At 39.2% G+C, this 23293-nt stretch overlaps 1 protein-coding gene across 3 annotated transcripts in view; it reads left to right on the top strand.

The window, feature by feature from the left end:
* The window catches only part of Pnpla8 (patatin like domain 8, phospholipase A2), a 52865-nt gene extending 39808 nt beyond the window's left edge, over positions 1-13057 (top strand). For all 3 annotated transcript variants that reach the window (XM_085697711.2, XM_085697712.2, XM_085697713.2), the window contains exons 9-10: positions 2218-2413; positions 11803-13057. In XM_085697711.2, the coding sequence (XP_085553837.1) occupies positions 2218-2413; positions 11803-12077 (471 nt within the window). In that variant the 3' untranslated portion in view covers positions 12078-13057. The remainder of the gene's footprint in view (positions 1-2217; positions 2414-11802) is intronic.
* Positions 13058-23293: the final 10236 nt, after the last annotated feature.

Here is a 23293-nt window from a genome sequence, read left to right as displayed (position 1 = left end):
AAATATATCCAGATTTTTTTTAAAAAAAAATAGAGTCTTGGTATGTAGCACTAGCTGTCCTGTATATTACCTGTGTAGCTGAGATTGCACTTAAACTCACAGCAATCCCCCTGCCTCAGCCTCCAGAGTGCTGGACTAACAGATGTGTACCACCATGCCCAACAAGAGGTGTCTTTTAAAAGAATATTGTCTAATGAAAGTCACAACATAAAAACATACACCACAGTCTTTCAAAGATGTGAAGTTAAGACGGTGGTAGTCAGCAATTCAGAAATGGAAATTAGACCGTAAAGAGACAACTAACAGCCCTTTTAGTAAAAAGGTAGAAAGGAATAGGCAATGAAAAGATAAGCAGACTGCTTTTCTCAGAATGTGATGGCCTTCCTTACGTTTCTCTGTAATATCAAAGGTATTATAAAAGTTTATATTAGTGATCATTAACATTATATACCTGCCTGCTAGTGTGAGCACATGCTAGAATATTGTGTGTGTGTGTGTGTGTGTGTGTGTGTGTGTGTGTGTGTGTGTGTTTGTGTAAAACAGTCCACAAATACAATATGGGGTCTTTATATCTGATACAGATACAACGAAACTAAAAAAAAAGGATAGTCCTTTTGTTGGACAGGCTGTGCATGTGTGTATAGTGTATGTGAGCAATCTGAATGGATACCAGAGGTTGACATCAGATATTTTCGCTCTCCACCTTGTTGAGACAAGGTCTCTCACTGAACCCAGAGCTTACCAATTGGCTAAAATGGCTGATCAGTAGGCTCCATGGATCTGCCTGTCTCTGCACGACACAACATTTACCACCACCCGTGATTTACTAAGTGTTCGGTGTCTGAACTCAGGTCCTCTTGCCCGAATAGCAGGCACTTTACCCAGGAAAGCATCACTACGACCCAAGGACACTCTTCTCAGCGAAGATTTGCTTTGACATTGTCACTGTTGTTGCCCCCATCTCTCCCTTTCTCTCCCACAAACACACACCAAAAACCTGACAAACCAAAAGTCACTGTCCATCTACAGAAATCGCTGGTACACTGGACTTCATCAAAATTAGGAACTTTTGCTTTGCAGAAATAAAGTGACTCACAGGAAGAAAGTAGACCATTGAAATCTAGATCATAGATCTACAGTGGGGTACATGTGGAAGCCATCTAGGGAAAAAGCTATGTAGTTACTTAAAATATATTTAGTCAGGTGTGTGTTCCTAGATTTTAAGCTCAGTATCAATATGAAAATTAAAAAATTAAATACATTTAAATATTGTTTTGTGATTCATTCTATTATAGTTTGGCCATAATTTTAAATTTTAATTTATTTAACTCTTTTTTTATATTAGTTCCAATATTATTTATTATATTTTATTTTTACATTAATGCATATTTTGCATTACTTTTTGAGTTCTTCCAAACTATGTTGATACTGAAAAACACTGAGAAGAGTGCTTCTCAACCTTCCTAATGCAACTCCTTATTACAGTTCTTCATGTTGTGGTGACCCCAACCATAAAATTATTTTTGTTGCTACTTTATACCTGTAATTTTGCTATTGCTATGAATCGTCATGTAAATATCTGTGTTTTCCAATGATCTTGAGTGCCCCCTGTGAAAGGATTGTTCTACCCCCAAGGGGTCACAGCACATGGTTGAGAACCACTGACCTAGAAGTTCAAATGTTCTCCTACTTTGTTCAGGTTATAACTGTACTGTGGATATGATACTACAAATGATTGTTTAAATTTCAATTAGTTTGATTATGTTGAACTTGTGAGATTATTTTGTTATTATTAACTACTAACTATCCCAGTGTGTTTTAAAAAGTCGTTTAGTTCAGGGGTCAGCAAGATGGTCCAGTGGGTAGAGGTGTTTACTACAAAGTCCAGTGACCTGGGTTCAGTCTCCAGGACCCATATGCAGAAGTTTTTCTCTGCCCTCCACATGTGTGAACACACAATCAGTCAATTAATGCACATGAAAATGTCTTTAGGTTTTTCAGTTTATCTTAGTATTTTTGAACAACTTGTACAAATCAGTCCAAAAAAGTTGTTCAAAATAGGAAATTACAACTTATTATCTTTGATGGTGGATTTTGCCATTGTAGAATATGAATAAATCCATTTGCAGGGCCCCTCTTGTAAATCACTGACTCCCCTGTTAGCTTCTCCCTGTAGGAAGTATTGAGTTGACTGCTCTTGTGACTTGTCTTTTATAGGATGGAGGTTTGCTTCTGAATAACCCTTCAGCCCTGGCCATGCATGAGTGTAAATGTATCTGGCCTGATGCGCCGTTAGAGTGTATAGTGTCCCTGGGCACAGGACGGTATGAGAGTGACGTGAGGAATACAGCGACCTACACAAGCCTGAAGACAAAGCTCTCGAATGTCATCAGCAGTGCTACGGATACAGAGGGTGAGTGTTAGTTAGGCTTTCTAGACACCATGGCCATAGCCACTTTTATAGAGGAAAGCATTAATCTGGGCTGGTTTACAGTTTCAGAGATTTAGTCCATCATCATCATGGCAGGACATGCAGCGTACAGTCAGACATGGTGCAGGAAAAGGAGCTGAAAGTTGTGTATCTTGATCCATAAGCAACAGGAAGTGAACTGTCTACTCCACTGAACAGGAAGTGAACTGTCTACTCCACTGGGCATAGTTTGAGCATAGGAGATCTCAAAGCCCATCCCCACAGTGACATACTTCAGCATGGCCATACCTACTCCAACAAGGCCTTAGGTGCCACTCCCTATGAGCTTATGGGGACCAATTACATTCAAACTGCCACAGTTAGTTTTTCTGTGCTACCTTGAGACACTTCAACTTACAGTGTTTTGATATGGGTAAATGTGATCAGAACTGTCCAAGGGTGGGTTAGGTCTGTCTTATGTGCTTAGAAAGCACATGGGAGCTCCTCACCCTTCCCTTGTTTCAATGAGCCTAAAGAGACCACTCTCCTGGAAGTTAATGCCATCTTCTCTTAGAGATAGATAAGCATCTAATGCTGACCTGGCATAAAAGCTCAGGTAGAGACTTGCCAATTAAGAAAAGGAAAAGCAACAAATGTCAGGCGAGTTTCCATGTTCATATAATAGCCATGAGACAGTTGAAGGACCAAGACAATTGGATTCTGACAAATGTGGAAGCTACCTGGCATTAGAATAAATTCTTGTTTCTCTTAGTGCCTTTCTAGTATAGTCTTTTTAAAAAGTGGCCCATTTCAAGTCTATTAAAATATCAGTTGTCTTTCGAATGCTCTAGACTTCCTCTATGTGGAACAAAATCCAAAAGCCATCTTCCACTAAAACTTACCACATACCCAATGCTGGGATTAAAGGTGTGGGATCCCAAGTGCTGGGATCACCTTTGTGTGAGCTCTGTTTCTCTTTTAGACAGATTCAATCTGGTGTAGCCCAGGGTGACCTTGAACTAACAGAGATCCTTCTGCCTCTACCTTCCAGTCCTGGGATTGAAGGTGTGTGTCACCACTCTGTGGCCTCTAGTGACTTAACTCTGCACTCTGATCTTCAGGCAAGCTTTATTTGTTAAAACACAAACAAAATGTCACTACAAAATGCATATTGGAATGTATATCTTGACTCTTGTGACTTCTTTAGGGCACATGAGATGGCAAATACTTCTTCAAGATTCGGATTTCATTTCCTTCAAGTAGATACCCAGAGTGGACTTTCTGGTTCATATGCTAGTTATATTTCTGTTTCTGTGTGGCACCTCCATATTGTTTTGATAGTGGTTGTATGAATTTGCATTCTATCCTTTTCCGCATCTCCAGCAACACTTAGTGCTTATCTCTTGATAAGAGTCAGCCTTACAGTGTGACTTTGTGGTTTTAATTTGCATGTGATAATTCAATACAATTTTCCTGTGGTAGGCCATCTGCTCAGACATAGTCCTTAGTGAGCTAGTCTCATACTGCCTAAGTCTATATCTCAGACAGTGGTTCTTTTTGGAATTTTTAGAAGATGTGAAATGTTGCCTCATTGTACTTAGGCTCTAGCCAGTGACACAAATATCAGGGTTTAATTGTAATAGTTAACAGTGAAAACAGACACAAGAATTACCTGGAAACATAATTATTGATCATAAATTATTATTGAAATGCAAAAACAGAACAATTTTATATGGTCCACTCTAAGCAATTACTGATTAAATGGTGAATATATATATATATTATTTATATGTTTATATATATATATATTTGAATTTGATTAAGAGGAGGGCAAGACGACTAACATGATTCTTTTTTTTTTTCTCAAAGTTTATTAAAATACAAAAGTCTCCATTTCCGCCCCTCCTTCCAACACCCTCCCACTCCCCCCACTCCCTCTCCTCCTCCCTCTCCATCCCCAAGAGCAGTCAGGGTTTCCTGCCCTGTGGGAAGTTCAAGCTCCTCCCCCCTCCCTCCAGGTCCAGGAAGGTGACCATCCAAACAGACTGGATCCCAAAAATTCAGTATATGCAGAGGAAACAAGTCCCAGTGTCATTGTCAATGGCTTTTCAGAAAGGCTCCGGGCCAGCCACATTCAGAGAATCCGGCCACATTCAGAGAATCAGGTTGGATCACGTGCTTGCTCAGTCCCAGACAACTGGCCTTGGTGAACTCTCATTAGATCAGTCCCCTTGTATCAGTGGGTGATTGCACCCCTCGCGGTCCTGATTTCCTTTTTCATTTTCTTCCTCCTTCTGCTCCTCATTTAGACCTTTGGGGACTCAGTCCGGTGCTCCAATGTGGGTCTCCGTCTGTTTTGCCATCCATCGTCGGATGAAGGTTCCCTCTGATCTTGCCTTCCTTGCTCACGTTCTCTTTCCTTCTGCTTCTCGTTTGGACCTAGGGAGTTAAGTCCAGTGTTCCAATGTGGGTCTCGGTCTCCATCTCCATCCATCGCCAGATGAAGGATCTATGGTGATAAGCAAAATATTCATCAGTATGGTTATGGGCCAAGGCCAGTTCAGGCACCCTCTCCTCTGTCCAGAGAACAATCTGGGGATCTCTCCTTGGACCTGGGATCCCATTTATAATCAAGTCTCTAGTAAACCCTAAACTGACTCCCTTAGTTGAGATATATTCTTTCCTGATCCCATATCTATCCTTCCTCTCTCCACCCCTCCCAGTCCCCCGAGCATTCCCCATTCCTCCCCTGCTCCCTTCTCTCTAACCCTCTCCCCTTCCAACAACCCCCCCCCCATGCACCCGAGGTTACCTGGGACTCTTGTCTATTTCCAATCTCCAGGAGGAAAACTACCTGAATTTTCTTCAGGTTCACCCTCCTATCCAGCTTCTCTAGGATCACAAATAATAGGCTCAAAGACCTTTAATTATGGCTAGTATCCACTTATGAGTGAATACATACCGCATTCCTCTTTTTGGGTCTGGCTTACCTGACTCAGTAAAGCGTTTTCTTTTTTCTTTTTTTTATTATTTTTTAATTTTTTTATTTAATTTTTACTGGGAACCCCTCCAGAATTAAGTCTCTTGCAAACCCTAAAATGGCTCCCTTAGCTGAGATATAAACCTCCCTGCTCCCACAACCATCCTTCCTCCCTCCCCCCCTCCCATTCCCCCAAGCCATCCCCAATCCTCCCCCCTCCCGTCTCCCTGACCATCTTCCCTTACTTCCACCCTCCCACCCCCCATGCACCCGAGTTTGCCTGGCAATCTTGCCTAGGTCCACTATCCAGGAGGATAACTATATGATTTTCTTCAGGTTCACCTTCTTATTTAGCTTCTCTAGGATCACAAATTATAGACTCAAAGACCTTTAACTATGGCTAGAATCCACTTATGAGTGAGTACATACCATATTCCTCTTTTTGGGTCTGGGTTACCTCACTCAGTAAAGCGTTTTCTATTTCCATCCATTTGCATGCAAAATTCAAGATGTCATTGTTTTTTACCGCTGAGTAAAACTCTAATGTATATATGTTCCACACCTTCTTTAACCATTCTTCTATTGAGGGGCACCTAGGTTGCTTCCATGTAATAGCTGGCTATTACAAATAGTGCAGCTATGAACATAGTTGAACAAATACTTTTGTAGTATGATAGGGCATCTCTTGGGTATATTCCCAAGAGTGGAATTGCTGGGTCCTGAGATAGGTTGACTCCCAGTTTCCTGAGAAACCGCCACACTGATTTCCAAAGTGGCTGCACAAGTTTGCATTCCCACCAACAATGGATGAGTGTTCCCCTCATTCCACATCCTCTCCAGCATAGGCTATCATTGGTGTTTTTGAGTTTGGCTATTCTGACAGGTGTAAGATGCTATCTCAAAGTGGTTTTGATTTGCATTTCCCTGATCGCTAAGGAGGTTGAGCGTGACCTTAAGTGTCTTCTGGCCATTCGAAGTTCATCTGTTGTGAATTCTCTGTTCAGTTCAGTACCCCATTTTTTAATTGGGTTAATTAGAGTTTTAGTGTCTAGTTTCTTGAGTTCTTTGTATATTTTGGAGATCAGACCTTTGTCTGATGAGGGGTTGGTGAAGATCTTCTCCCTGTCAGAAGGCAGCCTTTTTGTCTTACTGACAGTGTCCTTTGCTTTACAGAAGCTTCTCAGTTTCAGTAGGTCCCATTTATTCATTGTTTCTCTTATTGTCTGTGCTACTGGGGTCCTACTTAGGAAGTGGCCTCCTGTGCCTATATCTTGTAGACTACTTCCCACTTTCTCTTCTATCAGGTTCAAAGTGGACAGATTAATGTTGATGTCTTTAATCCATTTGGACTTGAGTTTTATGCATGGTAATAGATACGGACTATTTTCATTCTTCTACAGGTTGACATCCAGTTATGCCAGCACCATTTGTTAAAGATGCTTTCTTTCTTCCATTGTATACCTTTAGCTCCCTTGTCGAAAATTAGGTGTTCATAGGTTTGTGGGTTAATAACCGGGTCTTCTATTCGATTCCATAGGTCGACTTCTCTGTTCTTATGCCAATACCAAGCTGTTTTCAATACTGTAGCTCTGTAGTAGAGTTTGAAGTCAGGGATGGTAATGCCTCCTGAAGTTCCTTTATTGTATAAGATTGTTTTGGCTATCCTGGGTTTTTTGTTTTGCCATATAAACTTGATTATTGTTCTCTCAAGGTCTGTGAAGAAGTTTGATGGGATTTTGATGGGGATTGCATTGAATCTATAGATTGCTTTTGGTAGAATTGCCATTTTTACTATGTTGATTCTCCCAATCCAAGAGCAGGGGAGGTCTTTCCATTTTCTGGTATCCTCCTCAATTTCTTTCTTCAAAGACTTAAAGTTCTTATCAAATAGGTCCTTCACTTCCTTGGTTAGAGTAACCCCAAGATATTTTATGCTATTTGTGGCTATCGTGAAAGGTGATGTTTCTCTGATTTCCCTCTCTGCTTCTTTATCCTTTGTGTATAGGAGGGCCACTGATTTTTTGGAGTTGATCTTGTATCCTGCCACGTTACTAAAGGTGTTTATCAGCTGTAGGAGTTCTTTGGTAGAGTTTTTGGGGTCGCTCATGTATACTATCATATCGTCAGCAAATAACGAAATTTTAACTTCATCCTTTCCAATTCGAATCCCCTTGATCTCCTTATGTTGTCTTATTGCTATTGCTAGAACTTCAAGCACTATATTGAAGAGGTATGGAGAGAGTGGACAGCCTTGTCGTGTTCCTGATTTTAGTGGAAAGGCTTTGAGTTTCTCTCCATTCAATTTGATGTTAGCTGTCGGCTTGCTGTATATTGCTTTTATTATTTTTAGGTATGATCCTTGTATCCCCAGTCTCTCCAACACCTTTATCATAAATGGGTGTTGAATTTTGTCAAATGCTTTTTCAGCATCCAATGAAATGATCATATGGTTTTTTCTTTCAGTTTATTTATATGATGGATTACATTGATAGATTTGCGTATGTTGAACCAGCCCTGCATCTCTGGGATGAAGCCTACTTGATCATAATGGATAATTTTTCTAATGTGTTCTTGGATTCGGTTTGCTAGTATTTTATTGAGAATTTTCGCGTCGATGTTCATGAGTGAGATGTTCATGAGAGAAAGATTCTCTTTCTTGGTTGTGTCTTTGTGTGGTTTTGGTATTAGGGTAACTGTAGCTTCATAAAAGGAGTTTGGCAATGACTCTTTTGTTTCTATATTGTGGAATACATTAAGGAGTATAGGTATTAGCTCTTCCTGGAAGTTCTGGTAGAATTCTGCATTGAAACCATCTGGTCCTGGGCTTTTTTTGGTAGGGAGATTTCTGATAACAACTTCTAATTCTTCGCGACTAACAGGTCTATTTAGATTGTTCACTTGTTCTTGGTTCAACTTTGGTATATGGTACTTATCTAAAAAAATGTCCATTTCTTATACATTTTCCAACGTTGTGGCATATAAACTTTCGTAGTAAGATCTAATGATTCTCTGAATTTCCTCTGTGTCTGTGGTTATGTCCCCCTTTTCATTTCTGATCCTGTTAATTTGCATGTGCTCTCTCTGCCGTTTGATTAATTTGGATAGGGGTTTGTCAATCTTGTTGATTTTCTCCAAGAACCAGCTTTTTGTTTCATTGATTCTTTGAATTGTTTTCTGTGTTTCTATTTTGTTGATTCCAGCCCTCAGTTTGATTATTTCCAGTCTTCTACTCCTCCTGGGTGAATCAGCTTCTTTTTTTCTAGAGCTTTCAAGTGTGCTGTTAAGTCTCCAATGTGTGCTTTCTCCGTTTTCTTTAATTGGGCACTTAGTGCTATGAACTTTCCTCTTAGCACTGCTTTCATAGTGTCCCATAGGTTTGAGTATGTTGTGTCTTTGTTTTCATTAAATTCAAGGAAGACTTTAATTTCTTTCTTTATTTCTTCCTTGATCCAGGGGTGATTTAGTAGTTGACTGTTCAACTTCCATGAGTTTGTTGGCTTCCTGGGGGTAGCATTGTTGTTGAATTCTAATTTTAATCCATGGTGATCTGACAAGACACAGGTGGTTACTAATATTTTTTTGTATCTGTGGAAGTTTGGTTTGTTACCGAGTATGTGGTCAATTTTCGAGAAGGTTCCATGAGCTGCAGAGAAGAAGGTATATTCTTTCCTATTTGGGTGGAGTGTTCTGTAGATGTCTGTTAAGTCCATTTGATTCAATACCTCCAATAAATCTCTTATTTCTCTGTTTGGTTTCTGTCTGATTGACCTGTCCATTGGTGTCCATTGGTGAGAGAGGAGTGTTGAAGTCTCCTACTATTAGTGTGTGTGGTTTGATGACTGCCTTGAGTTCTAGAAGAGTTTCTTTTACATCTGTGGGTGGCTTTATATTAGGGGCATAGATATTCAGGATTGAAACTTCTTTCTGATGAATTGTTCCTGTTATGAGTATAAAATGTCCATCTCTATCTCTTCTGATTGATTTTAGTTTGAAGTCGATTTTGTTAGATATTAGAATGGCCACACCCGCTTGTTTCTTCGGTCCATTTGCTTGGAAAACCTTTTCCCAACCCTTTACTCTGAGTAGGTGTCTGTCTTTGTGGTTGAGGTGTGTTTCTTGTAAACAGCAGAATGTTGGATCCTGTTTTTGTATCCAATCTCTAAGTCTGTGCCTCTTTATAGGTGAATTGAGTCCATTGATATTAACTGATATTAATGACCAGTGGTTGTTGACTCCGGTCATTTTTTTGGGGTAGTAGAGTGTATGTGTTTTCCTTCTTTGAGTTGTGCTTGTGAAGGGTCGCTAGATGTCTGAGTTATTGTAGGCAGTGTTGGGAATGTTGGATTCCTTGGGTTGTGATTTTCCTTCTAATATTCTCTGTAAGGCTGGATTAGTAGCTACGTATTGTTTAAATTTGTTTTTATCCTGGAATATTTTGTTTTCTCCGTTGATAGTGAACAATAGGTTGGCTGGGTATAGTAGTCTGAGCTTGCATCCATGGTCCCTTAGTTTCTGCAGTACCTCTATCCAGGACCTTCTGGCTTTCATGGTTTCCATAGAGAAATCTGGTGTAAGTCTGATAGGTTTACCTTTATAAGTTACTTGACCTTTTTCCTTTGCAGCTCTTAATATCCTTTCTTTAATCTGAATGCTTTGTGTTTTGATTATTATATGGCGAGGGGCTGTTTTTTTCTGATCCAGTCAATTCGGTGTTCTGTATGCTTCTTGAACCTTCATAGGAATATCGTTCTTTAGGACAGGAAAGTTTTCTTCTATAATTTTGTTAAATATATTTTCTGGACCTTTGATCTGCAATTCTTCTCCTTCTTCTACTATTATTCTTAGATTTGGTTTTTTTATTATGTCCCATATTTCCTGAATGTTTTGTGATGAGAATTTGTTGGATTTGCTGATTTCTTTGGTCAGAGCGTTTATTTTCTCTATGGTGTCTTCATAATCTGAGATTCGTTCTTCTATCTCTTGTATTCTATTGGTTATGCTTGTTCCTGAAGTCTCTGTTTGTTTACCTAGATTTTCCATATCCAGCCGGCCCTCGGTTTGTGTTTTCTTCACTGCCTCCATTTCAGTTTTCAATTCTTGAACTGATTCCATTACCTGTTTGATTGTTTTTTCTTGGTTTCCCAAGGTATCATTTACGAATTTACTTATTTCTTCAAATTTTTGTTATATTTCTCTTCCATTTCTTTACTCATTTCTTCCATCTTTTTGTTATATTTCTCTTCTATTTCTTTGAGTTATTCATACCCTGTTTAAGAGACTCTATTGCTTTCATAATGACACTGTTTTCCACTTCTTCCGGAATAGGGTGTTCAAGTCCTTCTATCGTAAGATCGCTGGGATCTGGTGTTTTCATGTTGTTTTTCAGATTGTTGGAGGAATTCTTGCCTTGGCACCTGCCCATTTCTTCCTTCAGATGCTCTCCAATGGCTCTTCCCTCCGCTGGGTCTTCTGCTACTGGATTAGTGCCCCTTGTGATCCAGGAATCACTTTGCCTGCAGTCCTACCTTGCTGCAGGCAGGCTATTAAAACAAAGGAACTCCCTCCCGTTTGCACTCACTGCCCGTCCCGGCAGTGGCGCCCACCCAAGCTGAGTTGGAGGAATTTAAGCCCCGAAAAAGGGAGAGAGGAAGGGTAGGGGTTCCAGGCAGAAAGCCAGGATGGCGTAGGAGGAGAGAGGGTTTAGGTGGGGGAAGCCGCCCCTTTGGAGTAGCCAGGGAGATAAGGATGGCGGGAAGATTGTGTGTTCCCTTTCCGGACTTGTGTGGCGATTAGGAACACACTTACCCCTCCATTGTATCTTCTGCTACAGGATCAGAGCCACTCGCTGGTCAGAAGTCTCCCTGCCTGCAGTCTTACCTTGCTGCAGGCAGGCTTTTAGAACAAAGGGACTCTCTCTAACATGATTCTTTTAATAGGAGAAGGATAAGGATGGCTCACTGGAGACTCAGAAACCTTTGGAAGTCATGGGAATGCTCATGACTTGTGGTAGCAAAATAAAAGTTTGTACATTGCCAAACTTTTTCAAATTACACAATTAAAATGATTAATTTTAATATGTATAAATATATATATAGCCCAGTGAAGATGGTTCCCAAAAATGAAAAGCAAAGGGTAAGTAAGACATTTTATCAGGGAGATAGAATAATCAAACAAGGTCCTTAATTGAGCAGAATATATAAAATATTTGGAAAGTGAATTGCAAAATGATATGGTCTTCTTATGGATTCCTTGAAACTATGTAAGTTGGGGTGATAAAATGAATGCATGTTAATAATGCGTCTAAAATGAAGATAATTTTAAATGAAGTAAAAATGAATAGAGCGTTCCAAAATAGCTTACCTCATACCTTCTTCTCTTATTCACCCTCTCTCCTTCATTTTTGTTTTAACAGAAGTCCATATAATGCTGGATGGTCTATTACCTCCTGACACATATTTTAGATTCAATCCTGTCATGTGTGAAAACATACCCCTAGATGAAAGTCGAAATGAAAAGCTGGATCAGCTGCAGCTGGAAGGGATGAAGTATATAGAAAGAAATGAACAAAAGATGAAAAAAGTTGCAAAAATATTAAGTCAAGAAAAAACAACTCTTCAAAAGATCAATGATTGGATAAAATTAAAAACCGACATGTATGAAGGCCTTCCATTTTTTTCAAAATTGTGAAGAGGGTATGCGTGTGTTCTCGTAAGTGAAGGTTGTCAGGAGATCCACCAGAGTGGTGAGGAACTGCTCCAACGTGAGTGTCTGTGGAGACTGAATGGATTCTGAGAAATCCTGCGACAGGTGATGTTCTGAACAGCTCGCACCTCATGGAAGATATGTTTGGTTACAGACATCGTATGGGAATTAAGTATTTAAGATGTTCATAACCTTTAGGCATTTTATTACTATGCTAGTTGGTTTTAGTATCTATTGGTCTTAAATTGTTTGATGTTGAAAATTTATTAATATATGTGCCAAACAAGAAATGGGGAGCGTTGTACTCTGTGCTTTGCTTTTGGTCATCTCAATCATGTGAGTCTGTGTGACCATTGATTTCCTTCACATTTACACCACTTGGCATTCACTGGGTGCACCTGCAATCCATGTGCTATCTTTCACTGCAGTCGCATTTAAAGAGATGCAGAGAATGGGATTTTCTCTGTTAGAGGACCTGTGTGTTTGCAATAGGAAAGCACTGGATGCAGTTTTCTATAAAGAGGTTGGTGAATTTCCAGTGAGCTAAGTTCCTCTTGAAATTGGAAGATAAAGGTCACTTTTCTAAATCGAATGCTGTCTTTTCATTCACTGTTACAGAATCAGTTGTTTGATTTTACTGAGACAATATTCGTATCATTAACAAAAATAAACTGTTAAAGTGATCATCTGTGAAAGGCTAATGCCATTTTAAAGTTTTTTATTGCTCATAATGATTGCCCAGTTTCTTATAGCATTTACAAAGAAATGTTAGTCTGTTTAGATTTACTTCAGTAATCCCTGTTTGGTTTTTACTGAAGTCAGAACTTGGTTCTGTAGCCAAATTAATTCTTCTTTGCTGTGTTATTTCTTTTGTAAATCTTTACATTGTGTTGAAATTTCTCATGAAAAATGAAACCAAGGTGTGTACCCTTTGAATATACACATAAACTAACACTGACCCTGTTGCCCGTGTTGTCATAGTGTTCGTACTGAGATGGGTGAGCGCTGTGGAGTGGTGGAGGCTGTGGTTAGCAGTCTGCTGCTGTCTGCTGCACAGCAGTCTCTGGGCATGACCCTGAGGACAGTGGACAGTTTGGGAGACTCAGCTTTCATTTGTTAAAGGAGAAAAGGCAGTGGTCAAACCTAGTGACTTCTCATGCATATTTTAGGAACAGATAAATAAGCTTCCAGTGATTTCAGAATATAATTAAAATAATACTCTTTAGACTATAAATATAAACTTTTACATAGCTAGACTGACTACCGTAAGAAATACAGAAACTACTGGAAATCTGCATATTCTGGAGATCCTTTAATAGATTTCAAGCACAAGCCACCGTGTGGCCACATAGGTGTACATTGTGAGGTTCTCTTGTACTTTCTGGTGCTGTTCCTGCTTTGCAGCATGAGTCCACTTTTCCTTGTTTGTGCTTTGTCAGTCATTGCCAGGGATACTGAGTGCCCACTTTCTTTCTTCAGCCACATACTTTGAGTGCTACCCATGCTCTTTCATCCTGACAAAGTATAGCCATTTGTGTGGTGTGTAAGTTTTTGTTTGTTCCTATCCCCTCAGGTGCTTGATGCTGGTTATCCAAAGAACTGAGTAATTGTGAGGTAACATTTCATTCTGTAATGAAAACAATGCTCTCTGTGTCCAAAAGCCAGAATCCAGGGCTCAGAATGGTAGAACTAGGACCACTGCACACTCCGAAAAACACTGGCATCTTAACTAGAATGTACTTTTCTGGTTCAGATCCAGCTTACTGAGCTGAATCTGTGATGTTGGGTTCAGTTGGAGAGGAAATGTACTTATGAACATGTTACCTCGGTCTGCAAGAGCAGATTATCTCAGTACTCAGGTTTGTGGACATATCTCGTGTCCTTAGCCATATGGTGGTGCTCTCCTTGTGATGGCACCTCTGAAAGGACTCACGGATATATGGAGAGGGGCTAGAGGAGATGATACTCGACCTTTCTTATCTAGTATGCTGACATTGCAGCCATTAAGAAAGAACTGTCTGTCTACAGAATGGCCACAAATGCCCACAATGAATTTCTTTGACAGAAAATTGAAGATGTCCTCTGTGTAGTTAGGATGCATAAACCATTTGGAAAATTCTACTTTGGTTCCATTCCAAAAAATTCTTTTCACATTCATTGCACTGTGTTCTTTTTTGTTGTTGTTTCTTGCCAAGTTTAAATACAACAGAACTGTTCACTTAATTTGACTTTTTGAAGCAAATCTATATCAGTTACTCTTTCATGACTAGAAAATAGGAAGCACATTAAAAAAACAGTTTGTTCTATTCCTGGCTGAGCTATCTGCCATCCAAAAAGTAGACACAGAGTACAGATGTCCCTGGACTAGACTATTGCATGTGTTGGCCCACCAGTTGGATAAATGTATCTCTGAGAAGTCACATTGATTGCTTTGTTCATTATAACCTTTATTTAACTGATATGAATAGTTTCACATTCATCACACCTCACAATAGGCATTACTAGTTTGGTTAATTAGTTCGTTAAAAATAAAATGCTGGACCAGTGAGATGGCCCAGTGGGTCAAGGCAGCTGCCACCAAGCCTGATAACCTGAGTTGAATTCCCATGTTTGAGCCCTGATTACCATACAGGATGTATGTGCCCGTGCATGCACACACTGTAAAGAATGAAATACGAAGCTAGGTATGGTGGTGTAGACCTGTGATCACAACAGTCGGAAAGTTGGATAATCAGGACTCTCAGGGCAACTTGGGCTACATGGTGAGTCTAAAACCTAGCTGGGCTTTGAGAGGCTCTGCCTCTGGGTGGGGGGAGTAAAATATCAACTGTGATGTTGATTTTCCTTCATTCTTAAAAAAAAAAACCCAGAAACTGTATTATGCCTTCTTTGCTTTTAGGCACTACATACTGTGAGGTGTTATAGTTAATATTGTCAAGGTCACCTAGGAGGTAATCCTGTGAGCTTGTATGTGAAGAATTATCTAGACTAGGTTACTTGAGATGGAAAACCCACAGCTATGATAGTACCGTCCTATGGTCTGGCATCCATTGAAGAAAAGAAGCTGAACCCTAGCATTCACCACTGCTCTCTGGCTACAACTGCGTAATGCACCTGTCTCGGGGCCTTCCTGGGCCATGATGAAAATGCATTCAAGTTGTGAACCTAAATAAGCTCTTTCTTACGTTGCCCTTTTCAGATATTTTGTTGCAGCAACAAGACAGTAATACAGATACATTTTAAAGATTACGGTCTGATTTAATATCAACAGGTCAGGCCGTCAAAATGGATGATAGTCTAATAACTGACATTTAAAGCAAGCCGTCTTCGTAAGAACCTTATAAGTTACTAAGAATTATCACTATTCTTTATGTCACTGAGATGAAGATAGTACAAATTGGTTTTTGACTGTTTTCTCAAAATCATTGGGAAGTTAAAACTATAGCATGAGTGTGTCTGTAATAATCCTTTCTGTATTTAGGACTAAAAATATTGTCATACCCTCTCAGAAACTAATATCTACACACTTTTTTTTTTGGGGGGGGGAGGTTTCGAGACAGGCTCTATAGCTTTTGGAGCCTGTTCTGAAACTAGCAGGCTGGCCTTGGAACTCACAGAGATCTGCCTGCCTCTGCCTCCCAAGTGCTGGGATTAAAGGCATGCGCCACCACCGCCTGGCCTCTACACACTTAAATGCATGAGTTATCAATCTGCTTTTGAATAATCAAAATAAATCTTTTCAATGAAGAGTAACACAGTTAACAAAGGCTGAAGTGATGACTTAGCAGTTAAGAACCCGTACTGCTCTTCCTGAGGACCTGAGTTCAACTCTTAGCACCCACATCTGGAAACTTGCAACCATGAGTAACTCCAGCTCCAGGGAGATCTCATACCTCTGATCTCTTCAGCAACCTGCACTCATAAACACAGATACAAACACATTCACAAAATAAACAAATACATAAAAATAATTAAAATCTGTGTTAGAAGTAGTGGCAAATTCCTTTAATTCCAGCACTCAGGAGACAGAGGCCCACACATTTCTGAGTTCTAGGTCATTCTGGCCTACATAGGATTTATAGGGCTACATAATAGACCCAATTTCAAAGCAAAACAATAACAAAACCTTACAAAAATAACAGTCAACAAGTACTCTTTCTAGTAGCACATATTACTGCTTTGTGAAAGTCAAAGTGATTGATGACAATCCAGAAGTTCATCCAGTAATCTAGAAGAAAGGATTAATTATATCACATTGAATGCTTTTAGTTCACAGGTAGGCCTAGCTAGGGAAGGAAGGGAAGGAGAGGGAGAGGGAAAGTCATATCTTGACAAACTAGAAAAACAGGAAAAGGAAAAGTGTCCAAATATTCTGTGTGTGTGTGTGTGTGTGTATGTGTGTGTGTGTATATATATATATATATATATATATATATATATATATATACCATTGGTTTCATCTATACTACATTGCTTATCTTTCTCTTTTGTACTATTGAGTCATCTCTGTCCTGAAAACTACATTTCTAGGGTAGATATCATTATGCTTTTGTGTTGATGGTAACATATGCCCACTCTAAGGAATTCTTAATAATCTGTCAAGTTGGGAAAATAAAAAAAACCAATGAAGCCTACATCTCTCTCTGCTTTTCAGATTAAAGTAGATTAATATCTGCTTTTCAGATTAGTCTTACTGTGATTTTTTTCTCATAATGCTTGTAGAACTAAGTCATTTAGAACTAACTTGTTCTCATCTCAGTCTTTGAAACTGTTCTTCTACATCACAGGTGCTGTTATTTTGCTTGTTTTGAATCACCATGTTTGATAGAAGGATACAGTTAATTCACACACATCTAAACATGTCATGTACCCCTTGCCATGCTTGATGGGAAATGCCCAGTGCTTGCTTAACACTCAGAACCAGAAGCAATAGAACATTAGACCTTGTTAGTCTGGTTTACCGGTAGATAGACTATAATAAAGAATTACTTGCTTCAAGTGTTCTGGTAAAGGTTAGATAGGATAGATTGACAAGGATTCACATTCTTTAGCACAGAAAAATTTGACATCCTGGTCTTCAGAACAACATTCCATGTGCCCATGATAGCATGTGGAAAATTGTATCCAACTCCACATGAGCATTATCATCTAAATAAGAAGAGAGCTCAGCGTAACCAGAAGATTGGAAAAAAAATCTGAACACCAAAAAATAAAAATACAGAAATGATATGAAAAAAATCTATAAAGTTGATTATTTTGATTTTAAAATGGAGCTAAAACTTACATTTACTTATTCATGGCTTACCAGGTCACTTTGCTACATACAAGGCATTCTCATCTTACTTCCTCTGTGTCTGAGTGATGACTGCAGACTGAACCTTTTCTCTTTCCAGAATTCTCCTGTTCTGGTTGCTCTGCCTATACTTCCTGCTTGGCTACTGACCAATCAGCATTTTATTAAACCAATACAACTGACAAATCAATACAGGGTACAAGACTATTGTTCCACAGCAACCCAGAAAGACAAATATCATTACTCAATCATAAGTGGCTTTTAGACATATAGGAAAAAAAAACCCAAAAAATAAAAAACAGCCTACATTTCACAATCCCAGAGACCCTAGACAACAATGATACTAAGAGAGACATACATGGATCTAATCTATATGGGAAGTATAGAAAGACAAGATCACCTGAGTAAGTTAGGAGCATGGGGACTATGGAAGAGGGTTGAAGTGGAGGGGACAGGAAGAGAGGGGAGCAGAGAAAAATGTATAGCTCAATAAAAATGATTAAAAAAAGATTAGCAATAGGCACCTTTACAAACTGAGTCATCTTACCAATCCAAAAGATGTATATCTGTGGGCTTGCTTTTACTTTTGTAAATTGGAAATGCTTTGTTATCTAAATGATATTTTTTGTCATCTCTGTTATTAACTTGTCTGTATGTTGCTTTAGTCTGTCAATGAACATATTATGTAATGAATTCAAGTTCCAGGGTAAAGAATAATGCAGTGAGCAATGTATTTTACATTGTTAAAATATTCAGCTAGAACCAGGTGCACATTAATCCACATTCTGGGAAGGCAGAGGCAGGCAGACCTCTTGAGTTTGAAGCCAACCTGGTCTACAGACTGGGTTTCAGGACACCCAATGCTACACAGAGTCTTGAGAAAACAAACAAAACCCCCAAAAAGAAATAAATAACAAAAAAGAACAGAATAAAGTAGGTCTTACAAATAAATATTTTTTCAGTTTTATATCTATTTTCTCTAAAGTAGACCTGATCTTAGCACATGAAAGGTGATTAATTTAATATTCACATGAAGGGCTTCAACATATTGATAAATGCAGTGCATAAATTAGCAACAGACATCAGAAGAATCTTAATAGATGCCAAAAAAAAAGTCCTTTGACAAAGTTCAGTGTCCCTTCATGATAAAATCCTCGAAGAAACAAGGCATTGGAGAAACATACCATAACACAATAAAGGGTATATGGCAAACCTCTAGACCTCATTAAATGGGAAAAGTAGACAGAACTTCCTCTCATACCAGGAACAATACACACACATACTCTTTCCACACTTGGTGAATATTTCGGTCAGTAAAGCAAGAGAGAAAGAAAATGGGTAAAAGCAGAGAAGAGAGAATTCAAATCATCTCCATTTGCATAATTCCATACTGTAGAGACCCTAAGGACTTAGCCAGAAAACTCAAGTTTGAAAAACATTTTTAGACAAATAGCAAAATAACAAAATCAACATATAAAGATCAGTAGCTTTCCAATATTCCAATAATGAAGTTGCCAAGAAATAAATAAGAAAAAACCCATTCACAATAGATTAAAAAAAATAAAACCAAATTGGGTGGGGGACGACTCTACAATGTAAATCACTGAAGAAATTTAAGATAGACCTAGAAAATCCCAGCTCATGGATTGACAGAATTAATAGTGTGGCACTGGCTGTGGCATCAAAAGCAACCTGCAGGTGCAAACAACCCCTATCAAGATTCCAAAGTAATCCTTTCTTAATGTGTATCACAAAATCCTGTCCCGTAGCTGGAACCGAGGTCTATCATTTTACAATCTGGGTTCTAGATCCTTTATTTCTGGGCTTCTCTTCTTTGTCTTCTAAACCCTCTCCACCTTCCCCCATCTGATCTTTTTCTTTCTCATCTGTTCCCTATCTTGAAGCAGAAAGCTCTGAGTCCTCCGGTGGCCTAGATTCTTTGGATCATAACAAAAGGAAGGGTGTTGATTGATGTTTCAAACACTTTACCATGGCCTACAGGCCAGCCTCACCCCTTGCCTCTACTTGCTTTCCTCATTGCACTTTGGACCTTCCCATTCTCTCAATTTCTTAAAGGACCCACGCACTGCTGACCTCTACAGAACACCGGGGAATTCTGTTGTTGGCATTGTTCATAGCAGCCTGTTCTCAACCTCATGCATTCAGCATGGAATCCTTGGTGAAATGTCCTTCACCACCAGGCTTAGATTCGTTAGTTTGGCTTCACATTTTAAAAACCTTCTTGAGGCTGAGCTTTATTTACTTGTTTGGTGCTATTCTTGTTGCCAAACTGAGAGATCCCTGAGATAGGGACTTCAGCCTCTCTTACCTCTTACTTCTGTGTCTCCTACATAGAATCTGATACACAATACATGATAAACTTGTTGGCTCTTAATGCACCAAAGAAATAAATGTGCCCGATTCAACTCTCAACTGGAGCTTCTTACTATAAGAAGCAAGTTGATTAACCACTCTGACCCTCCTCAGGACCACCATTCAATAAATGTTGAACTCTTTTCTGTATTAATATTCCAAATACAGAAACTACTAAGTTTTATACAAAATTGCTTAATTAACTTAACAGCTAATTACTCATTGATATGTAAACTTTGATAATTAAAAAGATACTGGGTCTTCAGTAACAAATATTTTCTGCTTTGTGTATTAATAAAATATTTTTACAAAACATTAAAAATATTCTGTAAAATAAAATAATAAAAATATAATCTCACATGTCTAACTTGATATTCACTAAAGCTAATTTTTATTAGTTCAAATAATGTTTTATATATACTGTGGTGCTATTTAAGATATTGCCAATTAAATTAATATCAAAACTGGAAACTTTTGAGATGTTTGGCTACTAGAATAAAAAATTTCAGCATTCTTAGCCAAAAATCAAGATAGCATTCATTGTTTTTAAGAAATTTTATTGTTTCAACTAATTTTGTCGCCCATTCTGTTGCCTACCCATGAGAAAAAAAATCAGGACTAGATACATCTATGTATAAATCATTACTAAACTAAAATTACTTATACCCAGAAACAACCTTAATATCTGTCTAATGAGTCTTACCATCTCAGGGCACCTGTAACATTTGGAAAGAGAGTCACTTCTCTTATAAATCGGACCATGAAGAAAGAAGACAATTGGACACCCATATGTCCAGAAATTCAAAACTGAAGACTTGGACTCAAAGTCAAGGTTTAAGCTTAGAATTCGTAGACACTTTGGAGGCTTGTGACAGAATGTGCTTGTTTCTGGAAAGATAGAATTAGCCCATCACCCCAGCTCTGACTTGGTGCCTGAACCTTTAGGGTCCTCAAGTACACGAATTAAAATAAATACCTGAAACTGTAAGCCCAGGTTCAGTCCCTACCTTTGCAGACACTGCCACACTCCCGCATCAGGCGCCAGGTGTGTACATCAGCAGAACTGTCATTGTGGGAAGCAAGCAAAAAGAGTTTTGAAGATCCTGGTGGAATTCTTAAATCCTAGGACTCAAGGGTGGTCTAAAAAGAAGTGTGAAATAAGCCTAAAAGGAGCCAGCACAGGGCCTTCAAAAGCACAGTACTTGCTTGATTCTCTGGATAGTATACACTCTAAAATACTGGAAGGTGGTGTACCCATTAGGATGGCTATAAAATATGGAGGATAGTACACCCATTAGGATGGCTATGCTCTAAAAACATAATGTATAAATGAATGAATAAATAAACAACCTTAAATGGAGGTACTCTCCAGGATCAGATAATGCTCCCAGAAGCTATAGTCACTAAACAAAAAAATCCCCAGAAGTATGTATAAGATATGAAGTATGGCCATATAGTCCCAGAGAGTCTCAAAACAGTACAAGGCGTTGCCATTGCTCTTGTTTTCCCACTAGAGCTAGGTCTTAAGATATTATTGATAAAGATACCTCATGGTTTGGCTGCAGTACACACATCTCACTGGAACCGAACTGGAAACCTCCTTGTTGGCTAACATCCATAATATCAGAAAGGCTATGCAAACTACTGGAGAAGAAAAGTCACCAATAGTCATACCCAGCTGTGGACCTCCCAGGCAATAAATACCCACATGTGCAAGTGTAGCATGATTGTTGTGGGGACAACCAACTGCTTTCTGTTTAGAGTTGAGTCCTGTTCCTGAGAAAGACTTTATGCCTGGTACTATAAATCTCTTCAAAGCCCCATGGATGTTCAAAGACCTCCTGGTCATAGGCCATCATGAGGAGTTTACTACAGTTATTTTGATAAATGGACATGTGCTTAAATATTTTCCAAGTACTTATGCTTCTAGTCATAGAATAGTGCTGCTTTTTGCAGTGGGCAGTGATTAGTGCAGAGATTCATAACTGGTCAAAGACTAAGAATATGTGATTTTTGAGGGCTCAGTCCTAACAAGAACATCTATATGACCACTTCCAGGGATCAGGGGACATCTTGGAAGAGAGGGCAGCAAAAATGTAAGAGCTGAAGAATGGGGGGAATGTTCTGAAATGCTGTCCTCTGGGCATTGTAATAAACTCATAGCCACTATGACAGCCACTGCTGTCACCTGCCCAAGACTGGCACATGATTTACCCATAAGCATTCCATCCCTAACCGGTGGGGAAGGGGCTTATGCAACACCACCCTTTTTCAAAGAGAGTCATTTTTCTCAGTGATTAGCTAAACTCCAATAAACAACCCCACACCAGTGCAATCCTAATTAATCACACAGCAGGTCACCAAAAGGACATGGAAGCAGAGGGAGACAAGTTGGAAAGAAGAGGTTGAGCAAGAGATGGGAGAGACGAGAAAGTTATGTGTACATCTGATCAAAATATGCCCTACAGTTGTATTAAACTGACAACCAAACGCCACACCTATGTATGTGTGTGTGTGTGTGTGTGTGTATAAAATTGCCAAAAATGTAAAGACATGTTGGTAAGGATATGGAGAGCATGTCATCCTTGGGCATAGTGTGAGAAATGTAAAGCATTGCACCCACTGTGGAAAACAGTACAACAATTACTCAGAAAAATTTAAATATTTTATGACTATCAAATGTCAGTCTGTGTATGCAACTAAAAGGATTTAAATGAGAATCTCGAAGATATTCATATACCCATGTTTATAGGATTATAAATGCCAAGAGGTAGACACAACCAAGTGTCTACCGACAGATGAGCAAGTAAACAAAGTGTGATTCGTGCATACAATCGAGCATTCTGTCTTAAGGAAGGGAATTCTGACACAGGTTGCACTCTGTATAACTCTTTAGTACATCGGGCTAGCCATAAAAAATACTGTATTGTTTCATTTATATGAAATATTTATAGCGGCAAGATTCATAGACCCAGCAAGGGCAGCAGTGGTTACCAGAGCCTGGAGGGAGAGGATACTGGGGAAGATGTTCAGTGGACATAAAGCTGCAGCATTGTAAGACGAAACAGTTCTGGAGACAGAAGGCGGTGATGATCACGCGACCTGATACTGCTGAGCTGTACACTGGAAATGGCTAAGATGCTGCATTTTATGTTGTGTATTAAAGCAGTTTGAGTGAGTGAAAGCTTAACTCAAAGCTGAAGAGAAAGTACAAACAAGAATTATGTCGGTGTACACTAACCTAAGACCCCTTTTCTTCTTAAAATGAAGCAAAACCGTCAAAGGTTAGACATCAGTTCCCGAATCAACCACTCGTTTAGACCTCAGTGTTGTGCAGAGGAACTCTCTTTCCTCCAGGGTGAATTCACCTTCATTGTACCTGTCATCTGTGCCCCTGAAGCCAGCAGTGAAAGCTGCACATTGAGCGGCCTTCAATATGTCTATTTTCCCTGAGAGGCAGTTTCTTGTTCTCGATGACCCTATCTGCAATGGCTCCTCGCACATTGACCTTAACTCATCTTAAATCTATTCAGCT

The sequence above is a fragment of the Myodes glareolus genome, chromosome 11 (genome assembly GCF_982192425.1).
Source record: "Myodes glareolus chromosome 11, mMyoGla1.1, whole genome shotgun sequence".
Lineage (NCBI taxonomy): Eukaryota > Metazoa > Chordata > Mammalia > Rodentia > Cricetidae > Myodes > Myodes glareolus.
This window is presented reverse-complemented; position numbering and strand designations above follow the sequence as displayed.